This window comes from Macrobrachium nipponense, chromosome 13 (assembly GCF_015104395.2).
Source record: "Macrobrachium nipponense isolate FS-2020 chromosome 13, ASM1510439v2, whole genome shotgun sequence".
NCBI lineage: Eukaryota > Metazoa > Arthropoda > Malacostraca > Decapoda > Palaemonidae > Macrobrachium > Macrobrachium nipponense.
The window spans coordinates 36537196-36559695 of NC_087206.1; the positions used below are offsets into that span (position 1 = coordinate 36537196).

Sequence of the window (22500 nt, forward strand, 5' to 3'; positions counted from 1 at the left end):
CCTACATCCTTCCCTTTGGGATACGTCCCTAAAGCTGACAAGAGTCTATTTTCTCCCTTCTCGCAGGAAATTCCTACCTCTGGCTGGCTAGCTTTGGTTTCCCGCCCAAATCAGCTGATATTTGGTGGAATATGGCTGCCTTTTTACAAATCAAAATAATTACTTAAAGGCTGGGTAGACGAAAAGATCAATAAACGTAGAATTATAAATTATTATATATAATATACAGATTATATATATTAATAATATAATTATATATATATATATATATATCTATATTATATATAGATATATTATACACAGAATATATACACACCCACCACACCACACCAAATATATGTATATTTATATATATATATATATTATATATATATATATATATAATAAATATTATATATACAGTAGTATTTCGACATACGAAAGGCTCAACCTATGAAAAACTCGAGATACAAAAGCAAATACGAAGATTTTTTTGGCTCTACATACAAAAATAGTTCAAGTTACGAAAGGTTGTTGCTGTAAAGTTCCGAGATTCGCCCGGACCACCGAGAACAATTTTAAAACTCGCGCGCCACCAACTGAGTAAACTCGCCACCATCCTTCCGTTCTCCCATTGGTTCCTGATGATAGTCACCGCCGTAAGATCCCGCTCCTATTGGTCAGCATCTACCCCATATGCTCTATGTATTCTATTGGTAAAAGGATGCTGTAAATTTAAAAACTTTCCCATGCAATACATTTAATAAGAAAAACATTAGGTAAAGATAGAATAAAGAATAGAAATGAATGGTTATTATACTGTTTGGTAGTTTCAGTAGTTGAAGAGAGATAATGAAAATTTGATTACTGTACGTACTGTGTGCTAGGTGAAAGTGGTTGCTTGGACATCGTTCGGTACTCGTAAGTGCTGAACGTAAACAGAAGGTTGGAAGCCTTTTTTGTTTGTTTCGTTTGATTGTTTATTATAGTTAATGTTTACTTAATAATTATTTGAAATGAGTACATGCAATACATTTAATAAAAAAAATTGTGAATTAGATATCATAAAATATAAAATAAGTCAGACTGCTGTCATCGAAGCCAACAAATACGCTGTTCTAATATTACGTATATGTTTCATTATAGCTGTCAGTAACTTGGTATCTCCATTAGGTAAAGATAGAATAAAGATTAGAAATGAATGGTTATTATACTGTTTGGTAGTTTCATTAGTTGAAAAGAGATAATGAAAATTTATGGCTTACTGTGTGCTAGGATAAGTGTTTGCTTGGCGATCGTTCGGTACTCGTAAGTGCTGAATGTAAACAAAAGGTTGGAAGGGTTTTTTTTGTGTATTATAGTTAATGATTAATTAATAATTATTTGAAATTAGTACATACTGATTATTTATACATTTTATAGGCATATTCTAAGCTTTTAGCTTCTTAGGTTTAGATATCAGAATCATAAACTAGTCTACAGTAGCAACTGCTAACATAGGCTAGGCTTATTGCTAAGGGACATATGCTAAAGTCCTAATATATGCAGTAAAAATGGGGTTGAACATTACATGCAGTTGAATATTACTGAAGTATGTACAGTATTTTGCCTTTTTGGAGTCATATTTCTTCCGTCGGATCGGCGTCGTAACCCTAGAACATGTGTTTTAATCCTCGAAATATAATTTACTGGGGGTTTTTTGTAGGACTTGGAATGGATTAGGCATTTTACATGTAAAATGCGGTCCAAGATATGAAAAGCTCAAGATACGAAGGCCGCCTCGGAACAGATTAATTTCATATGTCGAGGTACCACTCTGTGTGTGTGCATATATATATATATATATATATATATATATATATATATATATATATACATATATATATATAGTATATATACATACATATATATATATATATATATAATATATATATATATATATATAATATATATATATATATATATATATATATATATACATATATATAATATATATATTATATATATATATATATATATATGATATTATATATTATATATATTATATATGCTATAATGTATATAGGTTAATAATAATATATATATATATATATATATATATATATATATATATATATATATATATATATATATATATATATATATATATATATTATATATATATATATATATATATATATATATATATATATATATATATATAATATATATATATATAATATATATATACTATATATATGATATATATCTATATATATATATTATATATATATATTATATATATATATATATATATATATATATACATACATACATACATATACATTATAACATACATACATACATACATACATACATACATACATACATACATACATACATACATACATACATACATACATACATACATACATACATACATACATACATACATACATACATTCCAACAGGCAGTCCATGACTTACGACGAGGGTTCTGTTCTTGAGATGGGTCGTAAGCTAAAAATCGTCGTAAGCCGGAAAATTGTAAAAAAATCCTAAGAAAGCCTTACTTTTAATGCATTGGTGGTATTAAAAACTATGTGAACTGCATTTTTATTGCATTTTTAATTTTAAAAAACCTTCAACTATTGATAATTTTGCATTTTTGGAGTCATATTTCTTTTGTCAGATCGGGCAACTAATTGAGTTGCTGATACCTTGAGCCGTCCCTGCCTACACCAATAAAAAAAAACAAGATGCTCATATATATTTAGGCTGCACATGATCAATAAAAAAAGATGCAAAGACAGATTGATCCAATATCTTCATAATGATATTATTATACAATATATCTTATATTGGAGATATCAGTTACATACTTCACAACTTTGGGAACTCTAATTAGTGTGATGTCATTCCATTTAGAGAGGTAGCCTATAACTGGCAAAGTGCCGCGGATTTTACAATACATAGTACAGGCAGTCTGTGATTATCAGCTGGTATTATATTCTGATGGCTTGATGATAAGCGAAAATCGCCAATAACTGAAAATCAGTGATTTTCCTTCTTATTGGTGCTGACCACCTATTATTGGTGCCAATAACTGGAAATTACTGCGTTTCAGTGCTAGACAGGCCCCATAAAACTCTTATCGCCGATAACCGAGGCTGCCGATAACTGGGGACTGCCTGTCCAGTGTATTTTTCATTTTACTCTTCAGATTAGATTTGTTAATGTTGCAAATTTTATTTATGGTTTTCATGTTTTAATAGGACTTTGTTTATCTTAACAGAGCAAGAACGTGACACTGTAAAAGCAAAGAAGTCAGAACTGCGATTGACGTGTGACCTATTAATGAAGCAGGTTTACAGTGTGAAGACAGCAGCCAATAATCCTGATGGACCAGATCTTGAGGTTTGATCATTTGATGTCATCTTTGCTAGTTGTAAGCTCTCAAGCTGGTTGTTAAGAAATTATTGTTTGTGAGCAATTATTTTTATTTTATATTTTTAGGGGGGCCAGGGTTTTTTTTAATGAGGTAGCATGAGGTTAGCTAATTAACAGATTTTATGAAGTTAGTTGTTATTAGAGTTAGCTAACCTGAGAATTGTGTATAAATTTAAGGGTAGTGATGTTCACTTAAGATTAGTATGTACATATCTGGTTTAATTGTGAGAAGGGTAGGTATATTTTTCCTTGGGTCTTTTGCATTTTTCCACATGGTATATTTTGGTTATAATTTATTTTTGGGTTCAACCTGTGTCGGCCGGTAAAATGTTCCTGTAGCACACATTTCTAGGGATGAATAAATGCTAAATATACCAGAGAAAAAAGCTACATATATGGAATGCTGGAGTTAATACCTCCAGCTCGCTCACCCATATAGGGTGTCGGTATAGCACAAGGGCGAGTGGAAGCCACTACCACAGAATCTTTGCCAATTAGAAGTTTCCTCTCAAAATCCCTCTCTAGATAGGTGCCGTTACAACGTCTACCTTCCGCTCGCTACTACTACTACTCCTGCCCGAAAGCTCCATTCCTGATTTAGCACTTCTAGTGTTCGCATGCCCTATTTTTTGCTGTCCCCAGGAAGTGTTTTTTGGCAAAGCATGCCTTCTCAAGAGCTCACAGCTTCTTCATCTAAGTTGAGTATCCCATTTATCGTTTTTGAATCTCGTGGGGGCACGATGCATCCAATTTTGGCCCTTTATTCAAGTCCTTTTGTTCTCATGAACCGGGTATGACGCTCTCTTTGATCCGCCATTTTGGGTGCATGACTCGCGGCGTGTGTGATTTCTCAGTTTTTGTCTCATTATATATTTTGTCTACCGTTTAGCACTTCACTATTTAAGCTACTGTTTTCGTATTCTTTTTCAATATTCTCGCTCCTGTCGTTTTCTGGAGCCTTATTTTTACGGGTTTTATCCTTACGTCTTTAGCCTATTGTAGGGCCCATCTCGCTCCTGACGTATTCTGAGGCTTTCCTTTTTACGATAATCTTACGCTTTTAGCCTTTTGGGGCACCTTTTCGTTATCCTCAGCCCCTCAGGAGCGTGTTGGTTTCCCTTCATGCGTACGGTTATTTGCTTCTTTCGTTATGCACAAGTATTGTGTTTTTTGGCATTCTAGGCTAGCCTAGCAGTACGCCAGTTATTGTTGGGAGAGGAAGATTCCTTTCTCTCTCGCGGTACTCATGCATGTATATTTTTAGTTTAAGTTTTGATTATAGTCATAATGCACTTGATTATATGCACTTTTGTGATAAACTATTCAAATAATTGTTATATTTTTTATGAGGTTGGAAGTTCTTCGTGATGTCCTTCCCTGGCCTATCCGACCAGACCTAGGCCAGGTGGTCTTATATCCCTCCACCCTTGTGGCCCCTTTTACCGCCACCCGACTAGGCAGATATGTTTGCTTGGAGGGTGGTCCAGGACAGAGAGTCTCTCTCTTGTCATGCTTGTAGGGCCTAGACCTATCGTACCTGACCAGATCGGAAGATTCGATTTTGGAGGGTTGAGTTAGGTTCTATCTGTCCTCTTCATGACGTCCTTTTGGGGCCATACTAGCCTACCTGACCGGATCTATACCGATCTCGGAGGGTTAGACTGGGGTCTTAACTGGGTGCGTTCCTCACCCCCTTCCCCTTTTTCGCAGTTCTTCCAGTAATTCCTCATCAATTATTCATGATATATCTTGTTGAGTGTAGCCTGGGCCATTGCCCCCCTTTAGGGTGTCAGTTGGCCTACCGTCTTCTGGCCCCTTTAGTGGTAGGCTAGTTTACGGCTCCCGAGAGGTGGTTGGTCACTAATCGGTTGCTGTGGCCAAGCGATCACGACTCGCCCACTCTCCTCCAGACACTCCCCCCCTCCACCCCTGTCCCGGACTCGTTCCAGCGATGCCTAGTTAGCTTGCTGCCCAAGTAATCCTACCGATGAACGACAGCTAGAGCCTAGAGCTTATCCAGGGGATTAGTTGGAGGAGATTGGGTGATTAGTAGATTATGTAATCTCTATTGGTGTGTCTCCGGGCCTGTGTGTCCTCTGGCGAGGTGGGGTCTACCATCACACCAACCAGTAGGCTATATGCCGGATTGTACATACCATTGTTCCGCCGCTCTGTTTTCTGTACTCTTCTATGTTATCGCTGCTTCCCCACTCCAGTGGGAGCGGAACTGGGCTTAGAACTGCGTTTCTAGTTGAATTAGAACTGCTTCTCTTCTCCGGTGCGATCAGACTCAGGCCTAGGTTTTACCTATTTTCCCTGTTCTGCTCGTATCAGCCCAACCCCGCTGGTTTTAGCTATTGTGATAACGAGATTATGGATTCCGGAGTAGGCGGAGACATTCAGAGGATTAATGTTAAGAAAATGTTTTATTTAGCCTCTGTTGGTATGTCTCCAGGCCTGTATTTATTCAGGCGAAGTGTGGTCTACCATCACACGCACCAGAAGGTATACACTGGAGTTTTACGTACCGTTGTTCCCGCAGCTCTGTTTTCCATCTTCTATGCTGTCACTGCTCCCCACTCCGGTGGGGGCGGAACTGGGCTCAGAGAATGCGCCTAAAATTGGTTAGGTTTCGCTACTCTACTCTGGTGCAATCAGACTCAGGCTTAGGTTTTGCCTTATTCCCGTTCTGCTCGTATCAGGCCCTCTCCGCTTGTAATAGCTTTGACGATCCCAAGTATGGATTCCGGAGCAGGCGGAGACATCCAGAGCTTTATTAATAACAAGTAAGTTGAAAATTATACTCAAAATTGCCTTTAGCTGGTTAAATATCTAGTTGAAGTGTACTCATACTGCCGGAATTAACTCCGGCAGCATTATCTGGCGATAGTCATTTATCTTTTCAACTTACAGATGGTCCGATACCAGGAGACAGGTTGTCCAGCCGTCCTGTACAAGCCGTATGGGCATGAGGTCTGCTGGTCTCATGCCAACTGCGCCATTGACTTGGAGGGACGCGCAGTCTGGCACCCAGAAGCCTGCACGGTGTGTTACGATCTAGTAAGGATCGTAAAGGCCCCCATACACTATCGAGCATCGAATCGCGCTTCGTGCAACGCGTCGAGTTTTCATAGTGTATGGGGGCTTGCGCATCGTGCAACGAGCCACTCGCAGCTGGCTCGACGCTATCAAGACATTCCTGATATTTTGTGGGCGGAGCTTCAAGCCAAGTGATAATTTGTTGGGTACACGAGGAAGGCTCCATTATTTTTGTATGTTGAGTGAAATTGAAGATGGATAGCGCCAAAGAGAAGTGTTAAGTGACTTTATAGACCTATACCAGTCTTTCCCGTGTTTGTGGAAAATTAAATCGGCAGATTACTATAACAAACACGCAAAACAAATTGCTCAAGACAAATTAGTAGAAAAACTGAAAGAATGTGACCCTAATGCTGATCGTGAATCTTGTTTACGTAAGATTAATTCTCTACGTGCATCATTTAGAAAAGAATTTAAAAAGGTTCAGGCCTCATACAAATCTGGAGCCAGCACAGATGACATTTATAAGCCCAACTTATGGTACTACGAAAAATTACTCTTTTTGAAAGACCAAGAAATGCCAGGACGCTCTAGGTCTACTATAGAGGAGGAAAGCTTTGAAAGAGAGAAGGTAAGGGAAATTTATATTTTTATTAAACACTAATTATCCTTTTACAATTTCAGGGATGCTTTCTCCTTGAACAATGTGACTTGTACTTAATATTTTAAGTACTATCTAGCAATGATATGAAGTTCTATACATACAATTATTAAGAAATAATATGCACTTCTTATACAGAATTAATTGTTTTAATTCATACAAAGTTCACCAAAACCTTAAAGCACCATGAACTAAATAATTAATTTGTTTAGAATTTAACTAACTATCCAATGGAAAAGTCTGAGACCAATTGTTAGTTTAATTTTTTTTTTTTACTTATTTTTTTTTTTTGGCTAAAGACTACGCTGAATTTATATAAACTTGGTCTCGTACTCTAGTTTCCTACTGACTTGTCTTGCTATGGAACGGCACCCTCTTCCATAAAATAAGCCATAAATTGATTCCTGCTTCTTGCGAAGGGTTTCTGGTATGTGTCCTTTCCAAAGGTTGTAGAGCAACATCTCCGAGCATTACATCAGGAATGGTTAGGTTTTCAATGCCTAGGCCTATATCATTGCTTACATTTTCCGGCGGCAAATATGATGCACTACATTTTCTTCTCAAAAAGTTATGTAGAACGCAGCATGCTAATACTACTTTTTCTATATTAGCAATCTTTAGATTTATTGGTGAAGAAAATATCCTAAAACGTGAAGTCATAATACCAAATACATTTTCGATTATTCTTCTTCCTCTAGAGAGCCTATAGTTAAATATTCTGCGCTCCTTTGTGAGGTCTTTAGAGGAATAAGGCTGTAAAAAATGCTTCCTTAACGCGAAAGCCTCATCTCCGATGAATACATATGGCAAAATTCAGCTACTATTTTCTGGTTTAGCTGGCTCTGGCAAATTCAGTTTCCCTTCGCTTAATAGGTCTCCGAATTTTGTGTTCTCAAGCACACCTCCATCTGATATTTGCCCATTAGTGCCAACATCACACATAATAAACTCATAGTTGGCATTTGCAAGGGCCAACAGCACAACACTATTGAATCCTTTGTAGTTCCAGTAATAAGACCCGGAATCATGGGGAGGAGTTATGCTTATGTGCTTGCCGTCAAGCGCCCCGCAACAATTAGGAAATTGCCATTTGTTTTCAAATTGTTGTGCGATTGCTTTCCATTCTGCAACACTCGAAGGAAACTGAAAAAGAGGAAATAAAGAAAATTATAAATATTATACCATATTATATAATGCAAATTTTAACAAGTTACTTAAAAAAAGTCACATGATATCAATTTTTTCCATCTGTAAATCCTAACTTTTTTTTTTTTTAATGGACGGGAGAATCAGGACGGACCAGAAGGCTCATTCTCTAGCCTGACCTCAAAAAAAAAAAAAAAAAAAAAAAAATATATATATATATATATATATATATATATATATATATTATATATATATATATATATATATATATATATATATACATATACATACATATACATATACATATACATATACATATACATATATCATACTATACATATACATATACATATATATATATATATATATATATATATATATATATATATATATATATATATATATCTATATATAATATATATATATGTAATATATATATATATATCATATATAGTATATATATATATATATATATACCTATATATATATATATAAGGATTTTGATGTTAGCTAAAAATAAAATGTCATTAAAAACTGATATAGCCAATGTTTTTGTCCTTATCAAGTATCAATGTAGCTATAGGATAAGGTACCTATAAGATAAAGTGATATTAAAATTGAAATTCATGTTTCCTTCAGTTAATTAATTACCTATCATTAACATATCGTTTATGACTGAATAACATTAATTAAAGCTTCTTCATCACAAATTTTTTAAACTTTTAAATGTATCGGTATCGATACATTGCTAAATAGAGATATCTGTCGGTATCGCTAAAAATGTTGGTATTGGCATATCACAAAGAAAAACAAAGGTTGTCTTAACTTTAAGTAATGGGGTTTGAGCACTCTGTATATCGCATCACAGGTTTCAGGAATAATGTGTCCCAATGCTTGTGGAGAAATACACGTTGAGAATTTTAGATCTTCATAGGATTTCCCAGTTGCTAAAAAGCGTAATGTGGCTGCTAGACGCTGATGGGGAGAAATTGCTTCTCGAAGTTTCGTATCTTTCTTCTCAATAATAGGAGTTACCATGGAAAGAAGCTCTAGGAACGTATCTTCGTCCATCCTCAGATAGTTGAACCAATCTTGGGGCTCTTTCAATCTAAGTTCTTCTAGCAAATTGGTATGCGAGAAATCATTTCTCTTTAAAAGCCACGATTGGCTCCACTTTGATCGCTTTTTACGTTTTTTCTCTTCGAGAGCAACAGCAATGCTTAAAAAATCGTCTGTGTCTAGGTCTGAGGATGACATCTCCACTCTGCGGAAAAAGCGCTTAACTGAAACAAGGCTCTTTAGTGTGTGGCCTCCTTCGAGTTCGAGCCAAGCTTGAGGTGACTCGAAGCGCGATTCGATGCTCGGTAGTGTATGGGGGCCTTAACAGATGAGTCGGTAGGTAGCATACTCGCCTCATTCTGACCCTGAATTTTATGTTACACATTTAGTTTGGGAAAATTCCCCGGCATTGGGGAACCTAATTTGGTTACTATTTCTTATAGGTTGATCTGGCGCTCAAGACCTCCTCGATGTTGGCCCTTAAGGCCTGGGTAGGGGGGTTTGGTAGGAACGTGGGAGCCGGCCAACCATACGTGCTGTCGGAGGAGTTATGTGCCATCCTCTACCCCAACGCCCCAGTTTAGGCAGCAGTACCGGCGGGAGTAGTGGCTCCCATCATTGAGCGTATCCGCCAAGAGACCCAAGCCCCCCCCAGGAGGACCAAGAGAGCTTGTGTGACGTTGTGACGGAGGAGGTGGCGGCCATCAGCCTGCACCGATAGCCTGTGGCCACCGAGGTAGGGAGGTAAGTGAGGCAGGTAGTCGTGGGACTAGTCTTCCTTTTAGTCCAACTCCTCCTTCTCCTCCTTCCTTTCAGGGCTTCCCTGTGAAGCCCACTTCCACTTGGAATAGGTCGGGCTCGGTAACCCCCAAGGTAAAAACCTTGAAGACGAAGTACCTGCCGAAGGCGGGTAAACCAACCAAGCCTTCTCCGGCAGACTCTGCCAGGTCGTCATCGGCTCCCAAGCCTTCGACTTCCTCGGCTAGAGCTACTCCCCCACCCAAGGGGTCGAGAGCTAAGTCTTCCAAAGTCAGACTGGCAGAGTCTGGCTTTGACCAAGAGGCTTTCACTAATCTTCTAATGCGGAAGATGAGCGAAGTAGTGGACTCGAGACTCGAATCGATGTCCACTCAACTCGCCTCAGGTCTAGAAACATCGGGTCAGTCCATCTTGTCTCTGACCCAGAGGTTACAGGCCCAGGAGGAATTGGTGACCGGATTCCTCCACTCCGGAAACACACCGCAGTCCTTTGTGGTACCAGACGCGTCTAAGCTTCCGCCATTCGAGAACAACAACCCGTGGCGGTTGGCTCTGCATGCCCCATTTTCAGAGGGCAAGCTTACAATTGAAGGTTGCGGAACCCGACCCGTGGAAGACTATGAGTTCTTCCCAGCGGGCCTACAATTCCCCTTCCCAGGCTATGCTAGACTAGCCGAGGAAGCGTTGGTCAGGGTTGACAAGGTCCTGAAAGAGACGGTTATCTACCCTAGGGATCAGGCTCAGTCAGCATGGGTCCGCACCCTAACGGAATGGGAGTGTGTCAACACTATGTTGACACCCCACAGAGGTTGCTATACCTTGTTTGTAGCGCTGGAGGACGTTCTGACTCCTTGCACGTCAAAGATTGCAGAATTGACACTGCAAGCCGGAATGGAGGACAAACCTTATGCCTCAGCTAAAAGAGACGGAGGCTACCTCTTTGCTCTTCCCCGGAGACCTAGAGTGTTGGGCTGGCACTCCGGCAACGTTCACGGTGGGCAAACGCGACCCGAAGTGTGCCTCCGCAAAATTCAGTGAACGTTTGCCTAGAATTCCAGACTCCGTGGTTAAGGCGGAATTCAAAGCAAGATGCAGGCTGAGCAGGTCAATTAACTCCGTCACCACTGCAGAGTTGATGGCTATGGTCTTTGCAGATTAACCTCTATTCCGGATCCTGACAAAGTCGCTATTACAGGCCTTTCAGTCGGACCTGTATGATTTTATAGTGGCTAGACGAGCTTGCAGGAAGCATGTCTTTGCTAATGCTTCCATCAGGCATGAGCCGAACAGGATCATAAAGGCGTCGATTTGGGGTGCCAACCTCTTTCCTGAGGACATGGTTAACAGCGTTCTCAGCGAGGCGGCTAGAGCTAACCAGAACCTTCGTGTCTGTTGGGGACTTCCCCTCAAGAGGAAGTTTGAGATCCCCGGACCACAATCGAAAGGTAGGAAAAGGCCTAGGAAGTATCAGCCTTTCCAGACCTGTCAGTCTCAGACAGTAGTGCAAGCAGTCCCTGTCTCCCAGATCAACCAGCCTTTGACATCTAAGGCGCAGCCACAACAACAGTTTGTTCTGCTGCAGAGTCAACCGACTCAACAGCCTTTGAGTTCGGCTGCCCTTGTAACTTCCCCAGCTTTCAACGCCTCTTTTGAATCACAAGGGGCGTTTCGAGGCTTTAACAGGCACGCAAGGAGTAGCAGAACCAGAGGTGCCTTCCGACAGAGAGGTGGCTCTAGAGGCAGAGGCTTCAGAGGAGGCAGGGGAAGTAAGACCTCAACCAGTCAATGAGGCACTGCAGGTGGGCGGGAGACTGTACCTCTCCCGGGACCATTGGACCTTCAGTCCGTGGGCCCACAGTATTGTATCGAAAGGTCTGGGGTGGAAATGGAAGAAAGGGCCTCCTCCACCAGTCAGTTTTCACCAGATTCCAATGACAGACCTTCTAGTCTATGCCAAAGACCATCTCCAAAAGAAGGCAATAAACAAAGTCAGTCACCTGAAATTTCAAGGACGACTGTTCAGTGTACCGAAGGACTCGGACAAAAGAAGAGTGATTCTGGACCTGTCCCGTCTCAACTCATACATTCAATGCGACAAGTTCTGCATGCTGACCGTTTCGCAGGTGCGGACCTTACTCCCCCGTGGGGTCGTTAGACGCTTACTATCATGTATAGACGCTTACTATCATGTACCGATAGCAAGAAACTTCTCTCCATACCTAGGCTTCAAACTAGGAAAACAAGCTTACTCATTCAAAGTCATGCCATTCGGGCTTAACATAGCGCCCAGAATATTCACCAAACTAGGAGAGACAGTGGTTCAAGAGCTAGGAGCTCAAGGGGTAGTGTTAGTAGCCTATCCAGACAACTGGCTCATTTGAGCAACCAAGGACGAGGAATGTCGCAAGGCAACAGCCAAAGTAATAGAATTCCTAGAATACCTGGGTTTCCAGGTAAACAAGGAAAAGTCCCGTCTTATTCCGGCGTCTCGCTTTCAGTGGTTGGGAATTCAATGGGACCTAACCACACACAAACTATCTCTCCCGCCAAAGAAGCGCAGAGAGATAGCGAAAGCTACGAGACAATTCCTCAAGAACAAACAGGCTTCTCGTCGTACCCAAGAGAGAATTCTAGGTTCTCTCCAGTTTGCCTCAATAACAGATGTTCTGTTGAAAGCCAGACTGAAGGATATCAATCGGGTTTGGCAGATAAGAGTCAACAACAGGTTCAGAGACAAGATCTCTTTGATTCCGCCGATATTAAAGAAAAGACTCCGTCCATGGATGGAAGTCCGGAGTCTCTCCAAATCAGTACCATTACAATTTCCTCCGCCGTCTCTGATAGTCCACACGGACGCCTCTCTGAGCGGTTGGGGGAGCTACTCCCAGTACAAGAAGGTTCAAGGAACGTGGTCATAAATATTCCGCCAGTTCCACATCAACGTCCTAGAGGCAATGGCCATTTTTCTGACCTTGAAACGACTAGCTCCATCAAGAACATTCATGTAAGACTAGTCTCGGACAGCGCAGTGATAGTTCATTGCATAAGCAGAGGAGGCTCCAAGTCAAGAAAAATAAATCATGTAATAATTGCAATATTTTCGCTGGCAACGAAAAATCATTGGCACCTGTCAGCTACTCACCTGGCATGAGTACGGAATGTCATTGCAGACTCACTATCCAGAACAACTCCGCTGAAGTCGGAGTGGTCCTTGGACACAAAATCATTCCATTGGATTTACCAACAAATCCCAGGCCTTCAGGTAGTCCTGTTCGCCACGGAGTCCAATCACAAACTTCTGTGCTATGTGGCTCCCAATCTGGATCCTCTGGCTCACGCCACAGATGCGATGTCCATAGACTGGAACAATTGGCGGAAGATTTACATATTTCCGCCAATAAACCTCTTGATGAAAGTTCTGCACAAACTCAGATCTTTCAGAGGACAGGTAGCATTGGTAGCACCCAACTGGCCGAGGAGCAATTGGTTTCCTCTTCTACTAGAATTGAATCTCCATCCCAGACGGATTCCCAACCCAAAACTGCCCTAACTTTATGGACTTCATGAAGTTTGCGGTGCAGAAGGATGCTAGTATTGACCCACTAAACATCCTGTTCGTGGAGTCAGACAAAAGAGAATCAACACTCAGGCAGTATGATTCAGCAGTAAGGAAGTTAGCCATCTTTCTAAAAGAATCAGATGTCCAGAAGATGACTATGAATCTGGCGATTTCCTTTTTTAGAACTCTGTTCGAAAAAGGCCTAGCCGCTATTACCATTACTACGATTAAATCTGCCTTGAGGAAGGTATTTCAGTTTGGCTTCAATATTGATTTGACAGATTCGTACTTCTCGTCTATCCCTCGGGCATGTGCTCGTCTGAGACCGGTGGACTGTCCTCACACGGTCTCCTGGTTTTTAAACGATGTACTCAGGTTGGCTTCAGATACTGATAATGAATCATGGTCATATATAACCCTTCTCAGGAAAACATTATTTTTAATGAGTCTGGCCTCTGGCGCCAGAATATCTGAACTGTCGGCTCTCTCTAGAGAACCAAATCATACTGAATTCCTCCCGTCAGGAGAAGTTCAGCTCTCCCCAGATCGGAAATTCCTAGCAAAGAATGAAGACCCACAAAACAGGTGGTCTCCATGGAAGATTACACCTCTCCCACAGAACTCATCATTATGTCCTATCGTTACATTAAAATCTTATCTGGGCAGAACTTCTGAAAGGTCCTCAGGTCCTCTTTTCATTAGAGAAAAAGGTGGATCCATTTCCTTGAAGGGAATCAGACAACAAATTCTTTATTTTATTAAACAAGCCAATCCGGATTCAGTCCCTCATGTCCATGATATCCGGGCAGTGGCTACCTCAGTTAATTATTTTCATAATATGAACTTTGAGGATCTTAAAAAATATACGGGTTGGAAATCCCCCGACAGTATTTAAACGCCACTATCTGAAGAATCTGGAGGCCCTTAATTATTCGGCAGTGGCTGCAGGGAGCATTGTCTCCCCTGAGACGGCCTAGTTTTTATAACTCCATTTTTGTATTCTATTATTTTGCTATTATTTTTTCCTTTTGTTACTCACTCTCACCTACCTGCCTCGCTTGTATTCCCTGCCTTTCTGCCTTGTGTTCCGGTCTGGATTGCTCATCAACCCACCCCTGGACATGTACATAGTTCATAATTAATTGTTTTTTTATGTTCATTACCTGTTGTTTGTCCCAGGATAGTATAGATTTGGTCATATTTGATACTTTTTTACCATTTGTAACTTGCTATGCTTACATTGGTTATTAAAACATAATTTTAAGAAAAAGTTTTTTATTTTTCATTATACAGGCAGTCCCCGGGTTACGACGGGGGTTCCGTTCTTGAGGCGCGTCGTAAGCCGAAAATCGTCGTAAGCCGGAACGACACTTGGAAATATGCCTTAAACTAAGAAAAAGTTAGAGACCTTACTGTGTGACATGCAGTAGATTGCATGATGTGTAGTGTGGTTATTCCAATGGCAAAGGATGGTTCTTGAAGGTATAATTCTTTATTAAACTCTTGTGACACTAAAAAGCACAATGTACTACACTTAATCCTTAGGGTATACACTAAACACTATACACTATATACATGCATTGCACACTTCGTAGTAGTACGTATGTATTTGTTAGATCCTGGAGTACACTAAAATCCCAGTCTGGTAGCTCTGGAAGGTAAAAGTATAACACAATTAGTACAAAATACTACACAAAGTCCTGAATACAATATGTAAATTATAGATATCAAGAGTAAAAGAGTTAATGTATGTTAATTAATTCCTTACTTTTAGTTTATAATTCCTTACTTTGAGTTATATCAAGAGTAAAAAAGTTAATGTATGTGATTAATTCCTTACTTTTCTAGTTTAAAGTGTCCTGTGCTATGTAACCCTGGATGCACAAAGTCTTATGTGGCCCCATAGCCTACATCATTCAGGGGGTTCTGGAATGTACAAAAAATAATTAGTATGTCAGTAAGTACTCTATGCATAGTAAGTTACATACAGTAATATGCACCATACAGTGGTTTAATATCACATATATAACATGTATAAAACTTAGTTAATGTATGTTAATTAATTCCTTACCTTTAGTTTAAAGTTGTCGTTCAATGTAACCCTGGATGGACAAAGTCTTATGTGGCCCCATAGCCTACATCATTCAGGGGGTTCTGGAATGTACAAAAAATAATTTTGTCAGTAAGTACTCTATGCATAGTAAGTTACATACAGTAATATGCACCATACAGTGGTTTAATATCAACTGGTATGCATAGTATGAATGATTGGTCTACACCCCCTGTTCAGCAGGGAGTGTACAGTACCAATTCCATGAGGGACCTTGATCACTTATCCCATGTGAGAGATCTTGGTCACTTTTTTTTAGTATATAAAACTTACTTAATGTATGTTAATTACTACTATGTATAATTCCTTACCTTATGTTATTGTAGTAACCCTGGACAAAGTTTTATGTGGCCCCATAGCCTGCATCATGGAGGGGGTCCTGGTTTTCTGGAATGTACCAAAAAAGTATCAAAGTTAAGTCATGTTATGTATGTTTAGTAAGTTACATACAGTAACCATACGTACAGTGGTTTATAACATGTACATATGTACATAATCAAACTTGGTTGGAAATTCCTGTAAAAAAAAGTTATGTACGTATGTAATATGTACTACTGTATGTAAAAACCTTACTGTTCATACTTTGTTACACTACATGTTACATGTGATACGTATACTTTCCTGAAGGGTTTTTTTCCATCCAAAAATGGTGCTTCTACTTGTAGTTATCCCTTGATGACACTTGTAGTAACAACCTGGAGTTGTGTGAAAAATGTTGGTTCTGGAAGGAAAAAGTAACAAAATTAGTGTACAAAATATACACTACAGAAAGTTGTGAATGCAATATGTTAATTACTGTAGATATATCAAGAGTACTAAAAGAGTTAATGTATGTTAATTAATTCCTTACTTTTAGTTTAAAGTTGTCGTTCAATGTAACCCTGGATGGACAAAGTCTTATGTGGCCCCATAGCCTACATCATTCAGGGGTTCTGGAATGTACAAAAAATAATTTTGTCAGTAAGTACTCTATGCATAGTAAGTTACATACAGTAATATGCACCATACAGTGGTTTAATATCACATATAACATGTAGTATAAAACTTAATTTAGAAATTCCTTACATAACTTACCAACTTTTAGTGAGTCTCAAAGCTGTTACCTAGGTTGTGGGAGATGGAGGTGGAGGTGTAGAGCATTCATGATAAGGATGCATTCCAAACCTAACTTCAGTGTGCTTTATCACAGATAACAGGCTAGGATGATGGGCAGTCTGGAATGAAGAATTAATATTAAAGGACAGTATGTAACCACTTAGGTGTACAAAATTTATTGTACGTATGCAAACATTAAACACAACTGAGAATTCCTTACCTCCAGCAAAATGAAGACATGTAGGCTATGTAGAGGTCGGTTTATGTAAGTCACAGGTGCATGCCAGTCTGGAATGATAATGTAATAGTACATATGATTATAGTATGTATGTTACATACAATAACTAGGTTATTACATATGTAATATTAAACATTAATAAAAAAAAATGTCCTTACCAAATTCTAGTGGTTGGCTTGCTTACTGGGATGGTCATATGGTACATGAGAGTGGTGCTGGGCTATGGAGTGGGATGGGCAGGTGCTTGGGAGTCTGGAATGATAAAAAATATATAAAATGATAGTTACTACTACTGTAACTACTGCACATGTTATTACTGTTTGACATATGTAGTGTGTAATACGTATGTTCAATATAAAAAATGAAGAATTCTTTTACCTGAAGGAATGGGAGAGGTGATACTACTCGTATCAACTGATTTGGGCTCTGGGGAGGTGATACTTGTATCACTGATGAGGGAACATCTACATCTGGAAAGAATGATAGGGTACATAAATATATTATAAGGTGGATGTAATTGTAGCATATGTACACTTTAATAATCTTTCTATTAGCAATTTATAAAACATTTTATACAAATTTGTTAAGGATTTCCTACCTGATGTATAGGGCGAGGCATCAAAACCATGGAAAGGCTCAGGGTCATCTGGGTCACTGTCACTATCAAAGGGGTCTGAAATGGAAAAAAAAAAAAATAATAAGGTTATGCAACATCAAAACACATTGTACCACTATGTAAGTTAGTGTACGTATGTATGTAGGGTGTAAACAATTTCCAACATGAAAATGAGAAAAATGAAATTGCTTACCTGATTGTACACGTGCAGGTGGGCGGGCTGATACAGAGGGTCCAGGTACAGGGGGATCTGGAACTGTCACAGGTAGTACAGGGAGATCTGGAACTGTCACAGGTAGTACAGGGAGATCTGGAACTGTCACAGGTAGTACAGGGGGATCTGGAACTGTCACCACTTCTGCAATAAAATTACAAATGATGAAAATTAATGAAGTTACAATTTACTCTTACATTTAGTTGTTACATTAAAAAAACTTAACACATTTTAATATGTACACTATGTAAACACATAAATTAGTAAAACAGTTCAAAATTCCTTACCAGGACTAGGAGTGGGAGGTTGGTGGTACTGGAGACTTGTGAAAGAAAGTGTCAAGCCTGGACTGCACACTTCTCTTCGTCTGCTTCTCCTTCAGGGTCTCCTTGTAGAAAGTCACCAAATCCATGATTCCTCTCTTGATTTTGTCAAACCTAGAAACGTTAGGGTCTTCTGCCTCAAAAAGAAGCCAAGGCTCTCTCCAGATGAGTAAAAACCCTCTGACAAGCCTTTCACAGTTAATGACCTGGGTTTTGGCTCTGGTGCCGCCTCCTCTTCCTCAATCATTTGTTGTTCAAGTTCTAGTAAGTCCTCTGCAGACAATTCCCTCTCCATGGGAAGCCAGCAGCTCTGTTACATCATCAGGTTCAAGATCTAGTTGCAGCCTCTTGCTTAGCCCTACGATCTTCCTCGTCACAGTCTCGACGTCTTGCTGCCTGGTCCAAAGCCTTCAAACTGTGCACAAAACTGTGGACACAGTTTCCTCCAGGCCCCATTTAAGTGGTCGTCTTCACCTCGTCCCAAGCACTTGCAATGTTCTTCACTGCATCTGCAATGTTGTAGCCCTTCCAGAATTGCTTCAGTGTCAACTCCTTGTTAGCTTCTATGGCCCTCAAAGCAAAACGTATGGTCCTTCTAAGGTAGTAAGCCTTGAAATTTGCTATTACTCCTGGTCCATTGGCTGTATCAGCGATGTGGTATTGGGTGGGAGGTACACCACATTCACATTAGGATGCATGTCGCTCAAATTTGAAGGGTGACCAGGGGCATTGTCCAGGACTAAGAGGGCCTTAAAAGGCAGACCCTTCGAAGTCAAATACCGCTCCACTGCTGGCACGAAATGGTCATTGAACCAATCTTCGAAGACCATTAAGGTAACCCACGCCTTCTTGTAGATTTCCAAATCACAGGGAGTTGACTCTTGAAAATGCCCTTGAAAGCCTGGGATTCTCGGCCAAATACACCAGCAAGGCTTCAGTTTCAAATCACACTGCATTGGTCCCCAAACAGCAAAGTCAGTCGCTCCTTTCCAGCTTTATGCCAGGTGCTGACTTCTCCTCCTTGGAAAGGTACGTTCGATTTGGCATTCTTTTCCAAAATAATCAGTCTCATCCACATTAAAGACTTGGTCAGCCATGTAACCACCATCCTTAATTATCTCAGCCAAACCACCTGGAAAACTTTCTGCTGCTTCGCTATCAGCACTAGCAGCTTCAACTTGCAGCTTCACATTATGCAAATTTGCACGAGCCTTAAAACGGTTAAACCAACCTCTACTCGCGGAAAATTCACCACCAGCACTGCCTTCGCCAAACTTTTTCACTACTGCCTCATGCAGCGCTCTAGCCTTCTCCTGGATCACACTTAAGCTCACCGGAACACGTCGCTGGTTCTGGTCCTCCAGCCAGATCATGAGCAATTTCTCCATTTCAACAATGCTCTGGCTACGTTGCTTCTCGTTTATCACCGTTGACTTCATCGGTGCAGCATCCTTAACGTGCTTCAGAATACGTTCCTTATCCTTCACAATGGTTACCACCGTGGTCCTGCTCAAGCCTAAAGAACGGCCTATTTCGGTGTTAGTTTCTCCCTTCTCCGAACGCTTTATCACGTCATATTTGACCTCCATCGTGATGATACCTTCCTCTTCTTGGATGAACTATCATCGGAGGAAGTACTTTGGCGTTTAGGAGCCATTGTAAATTAGCGAAAATGGCAAGGAATTTCAGCAACGTCTCAGCACACAACCTAGTGGAATGCAGCAGGCACGCGATTGAAGTGGCGTCCTTTCGTATTGTTACGCTTGGCGTCCTCGACCGTCCGAGGTCGTTGTTCGGTCAATTTACCATACAGTTTAATAGCGTTAATTAATTTATGCACCTCCGCTCAAAAAACTAGTTCTGCATATGAGGTATCGTTAAAAAGCATAACAAAACGTCGTAACCTTGGAATTTGTGTTGTAATCTAACCAGAAACTTAGTTTTTTTAATTATGTACTGGAAACAAGCAATGAATTTTTTCATTATCATTTGTTGCGCTTTTGGACTGTTTTTTAAACTGTGAATACCCAAGCTAGTTGTATTCCATTCGCCCGCAAACTAGTTCCGCAATATGGCCGCGTTCAGTAAAAAAAATTCAAAAATACCGAAAAAAAAAGTGTCAAAAATCATCATAACCCTCAAAATTTTTGTTGTAATGTAACCAAAAAACATATTTTTATTATGTACTGTGCTAAACTATAAAGGATTTTTTTCATAGCATGCGTTTTTAAAAGCGTCGTTAACTCGGACGTCGGAAGCGTCAGCGTCGTAACCTCGGAACAAGCGTCGTAACCCAGGACGGAATTTCCATTGAATATTTAAGAAAAAGCGTCGTAACCTCGGAACGTCGTAAGCCGGAACCATCGTAACCCGGGGACCGCCTGTATATCTAAAAAATTTTGTGATTTACCAAGCTTGTATGGCCAATTCTCTGATACTATTTCACCGGCCGACACAGATTGAACCCAGAAAAGGGATTTTGACAAAGGAAAAATCTATTTCTGGGGGAAGACCTGTGTCGCCCGGTGAACCCATCCCTCTCTTCTCCTGGTCCCCTGCCCTTTAGCTGGCCCAAGCTTGGGTGGGTAATTCAGGAATGGAGCTTTCGGGCAGGAGTAGTAGTAGTAGCGAACGGAAGGTAGACGTAACAACACCTATCTAGAGAGGGATTTTGAGAAGAAACTTCTAATTGGCAAAGATTCTGTGGTAGTGGCTTCCACTCGCCCTTGTGCTATACCGACACCCTATATGGGTGAGCGAGCTGGAGGTAGTAACTCCAGCATTCCTTATAGCTTTTTTCTCTGGTATATTTAGCATCTATTTATACCTAGAAATGTGTGCTACAGGAACATTTCACCGGGCGACACAGGTCTTCCCCCAGAAATAGATTTTTCCTTTGTCAAAATCCCTTTATTGTGTGAGGGTTAATTTAGATTCCATTTAACTTCAGTAGCTATTAGTATTATATTTCTCTTCCTTGCATTTGATTACATATATACATTTGTATTGTTGGACTTTGGTCATTCCTTTTCAATTATGAACAAAGGCATATTGTTCCACCATAAACTAATTTTTTACTAGTAAATCATTCACACTTTATGCTTGGTTTAAAATAAGATAATGATCTTCTATTGATTGAGTAGTTGACTCTTTCATCCATCCCCCATTTATCCTTAATTCCAGGAAAGTAAGAAACCCTCAGAATACATTTATGTATCTGCCATTTTTACAAGTTCTGTAATTCTTTCTGTTAATTATTTTGTTTGGTTGTTTAACTGTAGTTTAGCATTTTTTTTTTCACAAATATGTATTTCTGTTTTATCATTGCTTTTGTTCAGAATAGGAAATTGTAATGAGACCATCAAGTATTGAAGTGTAGAAGACTTACCTCTATTTGGTGCAGTGCTTACATTTAGGATTGTATTTCATTAAGGAAAAATATAGGTACAGTCTTTAGTTGGTTTAACAGGAACATGCTGCCTTCAAATAGCAGCATGGTTTTCCCAATTTTCCAGTATTACTTGGATTTACGGTATATGCAAATATTTGGTAAGTTAATGATTACCAAGCATTAGACAAGTATGGTTCAGTTTTGTGCTAACCTTAATTTGTTGCTGAAATCTGTAGTACTGATAATGGTTTTTTATGTAATACCATGCAGCATATTTTGAATAGTAAATATTTTGTTCCTGCCTTGACTCTATTTTTACTTACTTTGTATGTGGTTGATAATGATCATATTAACCCTTAAACATTTATTGGAGGTATTTTACGTCGAGATAAATTGTCTGTTGGGTGCCGACTGGACGTAATTTACGTCGACATAGAAAAGTTTTTTTTTAAATTCGCAGAAAAATACTTATAGGCCTACCAGCCGAAACCTTTTGAATCACGCACCTTGAGGGATGCTGGGAGTTCACGGATCAAGGTGTTGTTTTGTTTACAATCGTTACGCAGGCGCGCAAGCGCAAATTTCTTTCTTATCACACTAAAAAGTATCAGTGACACATTTCAGAGATTATTTCGTCACTTTGACATAATTTTTGCACCATTTTTGCCGTTGCATGGAGTATTATATATGAAAATGTGCACAATTTCATATAGAATACAACAAAAAATACTCATGATTGTAGCTTTTATCAGTTTTGAAATAAATAACTAAGTGCCAAAGTTTCAACCTTCGGTCAACTTTGACTCTACTGAAATGGTCGAAAAACGCAATTGTAAGCTAAAACTCTTATATTTTAGTAATATTCAATCATTTACCTTCATT

General features: G+C 39.5%; 1 protein-coding gene and 1 long non-coding RNA gene across 3 annotated transcripts in view; one reads left to right on the forward strand and one right to left on the reverse strand.

Annotated features, from left to right (window-relative positions):
- LOC135225744 (pleckstrin homology domain-containing family A member 3-like) overlaps positions 1 to 22500 on the forward strand; it is a 223533-nt gene that overhangs the window by 76568 nt on the left and 124465 nt on the right. For both annotated transcript variants that reach the window (XR_010317082.1, XM_064265139.1), the window contains exon 4: positions 3254 to 3375. Coding sequence is in view for 1 of the 2 variants with exons in the window: in XM_064265139.1 (XP_064121209.1) it covers positions 3254 to 3375 (122 nt within the window). In the remaining variant the exon portion in view is untranslated. The remainder of the gene's footprint in view (positions 1 to 3253; positions 3376 to 22500) is intronic.
- On the reverse strand, positions 17524 to 18135 carry LOC135225746 (uncharacterized). Its single transcript, XR_010317085.1, has 3 exons — positions 17884 to 18135; positions 17673 to 17747; positions 17524 to 17544 (listed from the first exon to the last, which is right to left on the reverse strand). It is a non-coding gene; the product is annotated as an uncharacterized LOC135225746 (long non-coding RNA).